We start from the raw sequence: 11,556 nt of genomic DNA, 5'->3' as shown, positions 1-11,556 counted from the left end.
TTGCCCAAACCAAGAAATGTTTCATTATTAAGGTGTTACTCAGTGTCTCTTTTCTCCTTGCTTGGAGCAAATTAGTAAAGAAAGCAGAAACCACGAGGAAGCTTAAGTGGTTCTCCAAATTATCCAGAAAGATCACACATACACACACACAGAGAGAGAGAGAGAGAGAGAGAGAGAGAGAGAGAGAGAGAGAGAGAGAGAGACTTTTTTTACTTCACCATTCATACCAAAGAATTTTTAATTCCTTGAGGAAAAGGAGAGACTCCATTAATAACCTTTCCCTAAAGAGCTGAGATAAAACCAGGCTTCCAGATAAAACAGGATTCCCTGGGCTTTGTCCATAAAATTGTCCACTTTAAAAAGATTTCATTGTCCACTATGAGGCCTGGTGGCGTGCTAGCCTCTCCTCCATAGTGTGTACGCATCCCTGGCTCAGTGCCTTAAGCTGAGCTATGATACTGAATTTGCCATCACTTCAATGGCATGCCAAAGGCAGAGTGGTGGGACAGCCTACCCCAGGTGCAGGCAATAAGGGGTGCACAGTCTACAGAACATTAATAATAATAAAACCAGCTACAGGTTGCTCTGCTTGCATTCTTAACAATATCAATGACAAGACACACCTCCCACTGGGCACCTTGCCCTGGGTACCCCATTGTCTCTTCTCCAACTAGTTACCCTTTGCATTCTGGGGTACATGTACTGTCCCCTTCTGTGACCACTCCAGCTCCATAGTTACTAACACCTTTGCCACTGAGCCTCGTCTGAGGACTACAGCGCCCTGAGACAGGAGATTAAGGAGTTGAGAAGAAAGGAAGGAATAGGAGAATGGCACATGTCGTTCCTGAGGAACACTACTTCTAAGTGAATTCGGACGGTCATGGGTAAAGCCCTTAACTATCTGACACTGCCCTTTTCCCAAACAGAGCTTTTTCCACACAGTAACCAAAAGTTCTACAAATATTTGACTCCTATCAATGGGTTTGGCAATTAGGCAATAGCTGATTACTGCAGATTGCCAATCCAGAAGTGCCTACAGAGCTGTTCTGGGTGAGGTTGAGACTGTCACAGAGAGGAGCTCTGTCTCCACCCGCTGTATACCTAATGAACTCCCATCATCTACTGTGACTCTCCCATAGGCCCAAACCCCCCAGGGCTGAATGCCAAGTAAAATAAAAGTATTTCCCTAACTAAAAAAAATGTAAACTTTTGAAAAACTTTCTTACAGTATTAACATTTTAAGGACACATTTTTATATCCAAATTGGAAGTGAAGTTTGTACTACCAGTGTTAAACAGTTAGTTCTTCCCTGAATATCATCCTGTGAACTTTCATGTCTCCCTGAGAAAATGGTGAGGGAAATGGAATCCCTTCCTCTTCAGACTGCCCTTTGTGATTTGAAGGGGTTGGATAACTTTTTGAGAATGGAAGATAGCTCTTGAGTCTTGTGCTTTAGAATCCTGAATATTAAACCACCCAGATCTGTTGCATCATCCTTTGTTATAGGCCCCAGATGTCAACAGACAAATCAGTCAACTTTCAAGATAGCACCAATTAATTGTGATAGGAAAAGACCGTGTGACTCAACTCTAGTTTCCACATCCACATGTGGGAGTTGATGAGAAGAGGGAGTATCAGTGCTTCACACCAAAACTATTGTCTTCAGTGTGATGGAAGAGGTGTAGCACCACTTATTAACTTTTCCCCACCTCAAAACCAGCCTATGGCCTCAAAGAATCATCCATCCCACCTCAACAATGGCCTAAGTAACTAAGTAAACATGGTGTCTGCCCAAGAAACTCACATACTGGAGGCTGGCACATGTTATCAATTTTTTCGTATTTTTTTAGGGACCATTAAACATTGAGACAGGAGCTGAAGGAGTTTGGGGAGGAGGAACAGGAGGTAAATAGCAAACGCAGTTCCTGAGGAAAATCCCAGGGTCCCCTCTGGAGAGACTGGGGGTTGGGGGAGTTCCCTTCTTGCTCTCTTCCTGTGACTGTATTTATTATGGAGAGCCTGACTCGACACAAATCCTTGAGGGACTGGACTGGACCACCCTCAGGAGTATCCCAGCTCCAGAAGAGACCCTTTTCTCTATAATCACTCCCACATACAAATTAAAAAGTTTTCTCCCATCCTGTTTTGATATTGAAATGATTGCCCACTGGAGGGTGCTATACTTATGCATCATAAAAATTTTGATACTTATAAAAAATTGGTAACTACCTAAAAGGCTTTAAAATGGTGTGGAAGACTACTTCATGCAGTCATTAAAAAAAGGAAGCTTTCAGATTATATGGTGATCATTTCACAACATATACAAATACCAAATCATCACGTTGTACACTTGAAACTAATATAATGTTATATGTCAATTATACCTCAATTTAAAAAAAATTTAATATGTTCACAAATAATTTTTAATAAATTGGAAAAATGATCTCACTATGCATTAAAATTCTAAAGGTAGACCACAAGACTATAAAAAAAATGACCTCAAATTATTTTTAAAATGCAAGTACAAAAAAGAAAATATAACAAAGTAGTAATAATATGGATGAGTTTTATGGGTAACTTAACATGTATTTTTATATTCACAATAAATAATTTTAAAATGAGAGAATGTATGTAAAATATATAGTTAGCATCATGTAAGTTTTTGTTTTGTATACACACACAATATAAATACAATAAGCAGTTATTTCCAAAATAAGTTTGTATAATGATAGCTTATGTATACATGGTTCTATAAAGTTTTTAAAACTTTCAAATATGTTATTCATCATTTTATCATAATGATAATATGCTGGGTATATCAAATGAAGCACAATAATTATTTTTACTAAACCAATTATAAGAAAAAAATGTCAGGCAGGTTCAGAGATGCAATAAAATATAAATTAGTGTTTAAATAAGTTAAAAATTTAAGAAATCTTCAAGATCCAATGGGCAGAGTATAAAGTAAAACATTGATCTCCATACTTCTCCTGGAGCTTACAAAAGAAACAACAAACAAGAATCACATACGTCTCCCACTCATATAACATATTCCAAAACTGTTTTAAATTCAAATTATAAATAATAAAATAGTAATGAATACATCTTCCATTTCAGTGTAAGTCATAGCATTAAACAATTTTCTTAAAATTCATCAACTTAGTCATGTTTAAATCCTCTTACCTTCAATAAGAAATAAGCTTGTAAAATGATAGCTTATGTATACATGGTTCTATAAAGTTTTTAAAACTTTCAAATATGTTATTCATCATTTTATCATAATGATAATATGCTGGGTATATCAAATGAAGCACAATAATTATTTTTACTAAACCAATTATAAGAAAAAAATGTCAGGCAGGTTCAGAGATGCAATAAAATATAAATTAGTGTTTAAATAAGTTAAAAATTTAAGAAATCTTCAAGATCCAATGGGCAGAGTATAAAGTAAAACATTGATCTCCATACTTCTCCTGGAGCTTACAAAAGAAACAACAAACAAGAATCACATACGTCTCCCACTCATATAACATATTCCCAAACTGTTTTAAATTCAAATTATAAATAATAAAATAGTAATGAATACATCTTCCATTTCAGTGTAAGTCATAGCATTAAACAATTTTCTTAAAATTCATCAACTTAGTCATGTTTAAATCCTCTTACCTTCAATAAGAAATAAGCTAATGATCACTGTAATGAGAACTAGGAAAATGAAGACCATCCACAGTAGACACTTTCTGATCAATTTCCTATTACGGGAGCTCTGAGGGCTTTTTGGATTAGCCTGGAAAGCAAAGGGAGACTGTGAGGCAGTCATATGGTTTTAACAAGCATTTTTGAATACTTAGTATGGGCCAGTGACAGAGAAATGAAAGCAGAAGGATCCCGACCTCAGGGGACTACATTCTGAGTCAAGCTTACAAAAGGGTAGAGTGGAACTTCACAAAAAAATTAGCAAGAAAATGCTCCAGGGGTTCTGAGGTGGGGAGGACAGGCAGGATTTTGAAGGATGGACAGAAAAAAGCCTTCCAAACACAAGAAAGGGTAGCCTCGGTGTTGATTTATAATGGAAGTGGCCAAGTGATTCATCTGACTCATAAGATTAGAAAGAAAGAAAGCCTGGAGCATATTCGAGAGGGTTTTTAATGCTGCCAGAGCAGTTTGGACTTAATTTGGCATGTACTAGAGACTTGTTGAAAGTTCTAAAACATAAAAGCTGAACTGAAGATTAAAAAAAGGATATGTAGTTTAGAGTAGACATACCAAGACAAAGCTAAGAAGCTACTGCTGTGGCCTAGACTCTATCTAATAAGGGCCTAGGAAGGGAAATGAAAGGAAGGAAGGGAGAGACACCAGGAAATAAGCTATAATGGGCGTAGTAAGGCACAGTGTGGGATTAAATAATTATAGTCAACACTATTTTATTTCATCCTAACAGCCTTGCAAGGGAGGCATTAGCCCATTTCAAAGATGCAGTTCAGAGAGAATATGCAGGACTAATTTCTGCTGAGTGTCACTGCAAAGCTGGCATGCTCTCTCTTTTGTCCATAGCCTCCTGTGTCACTGTGTAGAGCTCAGGTTACCAGCAAAGCTGGCTGCCATGGAGCTGCCTTCACTCACAACACTGCAATCTGCCCCTAACCAAGTTTTCATGATTCTTCGACTTCCCACTGAGCCATCTGATAATTTCTGCATGGAGACCATGGGAAACAATGGAATATGATGAGGGAAAATTGTGTTTCTGTATCACGATTCCAATCTCCATTATACCACTTAAAGGCAGGGTGATGATCAGCGAGCTACTGAAACTCCCAGCCCCAATGTCCTTAACTAGAAAAAATATAAATAATAAATCTAGCTCACAGGGCTATTGTAAAAACTAGAGGTTATGTACATTAAGCCCTTGCTAAACAAATATTAAGACCTCAACAAATGGACACAATCATTACTGAGTGTTCACCTATTCCACAGAGCAGCAGCAGGCACTTCCAGAGGCTTGTTCTCAAATTGATATCTTGTTCACTTTCTCTCCTATCGTGATTTTGGTGGTGACCATCAGAAAAGGAAACTATCCAAATAAGGACTACAGTTCAGACTTTCTCAGTGAGAGATTCCCAAGCCTAGCTACATATCAGAATCACCTGAGAAGGAATTGAACCTATACCTAGGGGATCAGACTGTAGGGAAGTGGGAGCAGGCCCCGGCTTATAATTTTAAACCTCCCAAAATGAATCAACTGCTTTACTAGTGTTGAGACCTCTGGTCTGAAACCTCCTCACTTTTCAGGGGCCAGGCCAAATCTCTCCTTTTGTAGAGGTCTCCCCATCATCCCACCTATGTAGAGATGTCTCAATATATGAGCTGTCCACTCAGGCCATCTGCCACTGCCTTGTCTGGTTTCGTATTCAAATATAAACAGATACTGGCCTTATCGTCCTAGGTAAAGTGAAACCACATAGAGGAAACGTTGATTCTTAAACTTCTCTTTTCTTATATCCTACACTTGTGCATCATACAGGTAACAGGCACTTGATAAATGTTTGCTGCTGAGTCACAGAGGGCTCCAAACTTTTTAAGAATGTACTTTGATAAATTCTAAAGTAGAGGTCACACTTTGGAGTGCCCAAGAGGCCTTTACACTGGCTCTCCTGGTCAGGGGTGAAGAAACAATAGAGGCCTTAAGACTATCTGGACAGAGGAAGACCCTCTTGAAGTCAGTGTTTCTGGAGTCCAGGGATAGAGCCACATCTCATCCCCACCCAAAGACTGATAACTGCTCCAAAGCCACCAAAGGCAAAGGCTCAGTAAAGCAAGTAGGAAAAGAAGTCCCAGTATGAGGAACCTTTAATTTCTCAGAGGACAGAACCATATCTTCCTATTTACAGAACTCCTAAGACACATGCCATTTTAGTTCTTATATAAGAAGCAGCCAGACCCTAAAGATTAGTACAAAATGAAAAAGTTGTGAGTCTCAAATAAGTCGCAGAATGAGCATCAATGTACCTCTTTGGCCTTTTGTGCCTTCCCTTATGCTGTCCCATAAAGATGATAAACCTCATACCTTGGTAGTTTGAGGAGGCCACTACTCTGTGACTTCCTGGGGGAACCCAGTTCAGAATTACACAGCCCTCGGCTATAGGAAATGCTTCTTCTTGTCCAGCCCAAACCTGCCATCTTACAGCCTGGTTCTCTTCCCTCTCCTGTCATCAGCCTAGGGCAGAGACCACCATCCACTGCATGATTAATCTTCACAGACTTTAAGCCATCATAAAACAGTCTGCCAGCCACTCCCAACCCAATAATACAGAACAGTGCTTCTCAGCTGTCTGCTCATTAGAATCAACCAAGGAATTAGTATTTTTTAGAAGTGTCCCTGGGAGATTCCACTACGCCCTGAGGGTGGAAGGTCTCTGATAGTAGGTGTGCACTAATGTGCAGTCTGAGTCTCCCCTCAAAACCCATCACAGAGACACGTGGCCTCCTTCACTGGCTTCTTTATCCTCTCTTGCTCAAATTTTAAGTCATGAGGGGAGGCCACAGGCAGGTTATCCTGCAGGATGCCATCCAGAGATTTTTGCAAACTGAATTTTACATTCTATGATTGCATTACATAGCTTAAGAATTTTTGTTATTCTTAACAATCCTCAGATATTCACATCCCTCTTCACATAAGAGTCCAAATATATGACACAAGGTCTTTAAACTATGGCAGGACTATATATCTCTTGGATACAAAAAGTTTTTTCTCTTTGGCTCAATTAGGAACGGATATTACATAGACCTAGGAAAATTTTCTTAGCATGTAGGAAAATCTGTACTTTATAATCTTCATTGTGTGATTTAATCCACTTGTTGATCCAAGCACAAAAGAGCCAGTTGATTCTTGTCCGAAATTCTGAACTACGCATAGCAATAGGGCTAATTTTTAGCTTGCTCATTCATATAAAGTCTTGCCTGCCTCAAAATTATCAATGTACTGGATTATTACTGTCATAATGATGTTACCATCCCTAAAAATGTCCCTAGGCCTTCTATTTGGAAACTGAGTAATTTATTTTTCACTTTAAACTTAACTATATCACCATGTTTACAGTGCCAGCGGCAAAGTGAAGTTCAATGGCTTATATTCCTTTCCCTCAAGCCTCAAATCTCGATCAAAAAAGGGAAAAAAGTTCTTTCCAACATCTTTGTGTACTCTCCCTGATCGGCTTTTCCAAGTAGAGACAGAGCTATGACATGGGACATCTTCTTCTCCATGATCCCCAAACTCTTCCCTACTCCTCACCCATCTACCAACCCATCTGCAACTCCCTCATTATTCTAGACATGCTACTCACCTGAACAAACTTCTGTAAGTTTACAAACTGACAGAAATTAGTAATATATAATTTAGAGAGTTATACATAAATGAGTATAAATTATATATTAAATTTATGTATTTAAATTATACATTGGTATATCTCTAGCTGTATAAAAACAAAACAAAACAAAAACCCTGAGTTCAAATCTCAGAGCCACCGTTAACTGAACTTGAGTATTTTAGTAACTCTTTTGAGCCTCAGGTTCTTTACTCAGTTTCTTCATCTCTCAAATCAGAATATATACTGACACCTTCCTCAGAAATTTGTTGTGATAATTAAATACATTTATGTATGAGAAATATTTGGCATAGGATAGGTACAAAATATACGGTTAATAAAAATACATGGACTTAAGCATACATAGAAAAATTGACAATCTTAATATATAGTTTAAGGAGACTGCTACACAAAATTCTTAAGAGTCTGAATCCTGTGTTTATGATAGCCAACACTTTTAAGAACTCTACATTAATTGACTTTTCTTTAAAAAAAAAAAAAGCATGATTTTTATTAAGTAGTTTTTTTACACAACCAGCTGTCATTTGACTGAAATGGCTGAGGATCCAATTTAAAACACAGTTCAACTTGTTGTATAAAACCAAAGAGAAAGATTGACACATTAGACAACGGTTTTTTTTTTTTTCTCTTTTTTCCTCTTTGTAAAGTTTTTCCCATTCAAGCATTTCTAGAATGCCCTCCAAGTGCTCACATAACCCTTCACCTTCATGCCATTTGGTCTCTCACCACAGGTTTTCTATTCAGTGACCTGCAAAGCAAATTCACAGGGAAGCCTAGGAGATATATATATCTACATAGTACAGTAATTATGTCCTCCTTAGTCAGGTATATATATATATATATATACCTGACTAAGGAGGACATAATTACTGTACTATGTAGATGCTAAGCAATTATAAAATACTGATATCCTACATGTGTTTGGCATGTTCTTCTACTCAACTGTTTTCAACAAAGTATTCCCGGGCCTCACAGAGAAGCCAGGTGAGCCACATTACACAAGCACCATTGGACAATTGGGAAAATACAGTCTATATCACCTTGCCCTAGGATGTATCTTTTAGTGGTGAAGCTGACACTAGAACTCAGATCTCTGGATTCAGTCTCAAACCATGGTGTCTTTGGGGTGTCTTGGGTCTATCTAACATGAATCATGCAAGTATTCCCAGTTCCCATTCCTAAACACTTCTTTGGAGGACTGATACAACAAGTCCACAGTGTGGCCACTTGAACAGGGATCAGACTATCTTCCTCCAACTTTCATTCTTCTGTGGTGCTCATCTTTCACTGACATATAGAATAACAAATTACTCTCCAGGGTGCTTATATGTACCTATAAGAACAGACTTTACTGTATTTCCAGGACTCAATGCGGAAACAAAAGCAATGTTTTCACTGTTTGAATTCCCTGCTTATCCCTGAAATCAACAGAAAGATCAGGTTAAAATACACACACACACACACACACACACATACATATGGATATGGAGTTCCATGTATACAGTAAACCTCAAGTCAATCTTAGAGGTTAATCATAAGGTAGGTGACTGATAATTCAAAGTCTGTTTTATAGGCATTTGATGAGAATGAATAATGCTCCTGTCACTGCTAGAGCTTAATCAGAAAAGATTTCAGTCTAAACATCCCCGAGGATTTCCTTAGAGATTGTGATGAAGCAGAAGCAGCAAATGAGGTACAGTCTAGTTCTTTGGGATAAGAACTTTTAAAATTATTTCCCTTTAGTTGAGCAGAGAAAGTTCTCGCCGCGCTTCTCGTTCTTGCTTCTTTTTCCACTCTCCCCCATCTCTCTTGCTGTGAAATCAAATGGCCAGACGGAAAGAAGATAGAAAGTGCGTATCTAGCTGATGCGCACCAGGCTAGGTGATGGTGGACGGTGGGTGGAAGTGGAAAAGTAGTGAAGAAGACAGCAAAGAGATCCTGAAGAAAAGGAAACGACTCCATCTATCACTCTAGTTCTCTCAATTTAAAAAAGAAAAACTAAATTAAAAGTTACAGGACTTCTTTTAAACCATCTCTTTCTCTGGAGATTCTCAGAAGCGAGGAGCCACACACCTCTCGGGTAGGATTCCTTAAGCTCCATGGGGGCCAGAGGGATCTGAGGGGTCTGAGGGTGGGGGTGGGGAAGCCGAGCTCGGGCTGGAGAACATTCCAGTGTCCGCTCCTTTGAGAACTTTGCAGCTCGCACCACCCGCGCTCGGCGTCGGTGGCGCGGGCAGAGCTGGCTGGAAACCCGGCACTATTCGGGTGCCAGCGCCGGGTCCTGGCGGGGAGTCCGGCTCCGAGAGAGCTCGGATGACGCCGCCAGCGCCAAGGAAACCTTACCTGGGCTGGACCCGGATCAGCAGAAAAAGGGATGACCTGGGCGGCTCCATTGAGAGGCGTCTCTTCGTCCGGATGCCTCTCGAGCTCTGACAGCTCTAGCTCGTTTCCGGGCGATGGGGACCTGGCCCCTTCCATAGACGGCGGAGGAGGACTAAACAGCCCTCCAGGAAGCGGGAGGCACACACCCGAGGGTGCAGAGTCCGAAGCAGCCTCCCGGGTGTCTCACTCCACCGCCACCCCCAGCGGGCGGGGCGGAGGAGACCTCAGGCGGCGGGCAGGCGGCGGGCGGGGCAGCTGGCATGCGGGCGGGGGAGGCTCCCCTCGCTCCGGCTGGCAGCGGTGCCCTCCGTGGGCTCCCGAGCAGAGCAGAGGAAGGTGGTTTTTCTGGTTTGATCAGGGCGCTGCCTGCGCTGCACTGCCTTTCTCTGTTCCTGAAGATCCAAAGCAAAAGCTGAACCGAGGGCTTGGTTGGGTGGAGGGCTGTGACACTGATGGCCTGGCAGCGCCATGCCACGGAAGAAGATTATCATTCCATCTCCAGGGGCTGTTCCTGGGACTTGACCCAGCTTTCACCGCTTAGCAGAAGTTCATTCATTTAATCAACAAATAACTATGAAGCAGCTTTTGCGTGTCAGGCATCGCGGGAGGTTCTGAGCATAGGAAGATAAATACTAAAACACACGAACACCTTCTTTTAACAAGTCCAACGGCAGGCATAAATAGACAGTTATCAGTGGAGGAGGATGACCGCAGGCTCTGGAGCCAGGCTGCCCAGGTTAATCCCTTTTCACAGGGTTCCTCACTGTGAGACTTGAGGCTTCATCACTCTGTGCCAGAGTTTCCTCATCTGGAAAGTTGGCCTAATATTAGTTCCCAGCTCATGAAGCTGTTGCCAGGGTTAAAAGAGTGGATGTCAGTAAAACAGTCAGAACAGTGACTGACACATAGCAAACGTTCACAAACATTTATGAAAGGCTATCTACCTTTAGGAAGAGGAGTCACAGACAACCCCTGCCCCTACACACACACACACACACACACACACACACACACCCACCCACACACCCTGAGGGAAAAGTATACACACCGACACAAAATCCATAGTTCAGAACTTCTGGTTTCATGAGCCTGGAATTATGTTTGCTAAGCTTGGTGGTGTGTGTTGATCTTCTTGAGCTTCTGTTCAGAGCAGGCTTACCTGCCTTCTTCTCACACCTGCTCCCTACACACACATATATTGAGAGTCGTTTGCGGTGTGGACAGGATGCACATAAATAAGCTCCACTTCAGAAGATTTTGACTTATGTCCAAAAGTCTGGCACCCTCAATGCCTACTATTCAGACACTGCCTAGATATTGAGTCTCTAGTTGTCAAATACCTGCTATCAGATCATCTGGACTTTGGATTCTGTCTGCTTATTGGTTGGGGTCCTGCTAACTGTAGCCATTCAGCTTCTGGCCTATACTGACTTCTGCTTTCTCTGCTTTTCTCTGTTAGAGGCAGATCCTGCAGGAATCAGGCTGCATTCTCAGCTGGGAATTTGGAAGATGCTTTTTAATGAAAGAGCAAGGGTTAAGGGAACCAAGAAAGGTGCTGAGATACCCAAAGACTAGCAACAGTAGAAAGCCACTAGCACCCCTTCGACCACTGAGGAAGGCCTTCCTGATAGGATCTGTAGTCCAGAAAAGTTGCAGCCACTGTCAGGACTGCAGCCCAGCAGGGTTGCAGAGAGGAATAAATACTCTGACCTCTCTACCCTGTCTCCTGTCTGTGACTTCTTTTGGAAACTGGTGATGAACTTTGGGGATCAGCTTCCTGGGGCTCAGAACA

At 41.1% G+C, this 11,556-nt stretch overlaps 1 protein-coding gene across 1 annotated transcript in view; it reads right to left on the bottom strand.

The window, feature by feature from the left end:
* Positions 1-10,008, bottom strand: part of CUNH3orf52 (chromosome unknown C3orf52 homolog) — a 30,987-nt gene extending 20,979 nt beyond the window's left edge. Inside the window, exons 1-2 of the mRNA XM_006905457.3 lie at positions 9,726-10,008; positions 3,667-3,787 (exon numbers count right to left, since the gene is read on the bottom strand). Of these exons, the coding sequence (XP_006905519.1) occupies positions 3,667-3,787; positions 9,726-9,860 (256 nt within the window). The 5' untranslated portion in view covers positions 9,861-10,008. The remainder of the gene's footprint in view (positions 1-3,666; positions 3,788-9,725) is intronic.
* Positions 10,009-11,556: the final 1,548 nt, after the last annotated feature.

Source organism: Pteropus alecto, unplaced genomic scaffold, assembly GCF_000325575.1.
Source record: "Pteropus alecto unplaced genomic scaffold, ASM32557v1 scaffold270, whole genome shotgun sequence".
In the NCBI taxonomy this organism is placed as follows: domain Eukaryota; kingdom Metazoa; phylum Chordata; class Mammalia; order Chiroptera; family Pteropodidae; genus Pteropus; species Pteropus alecto.
The sequence above is the reverse complement of the archived record's forward strand: the minus strand, read 5'-3'. Positions and strand labels throughout refer to the sequence as shown.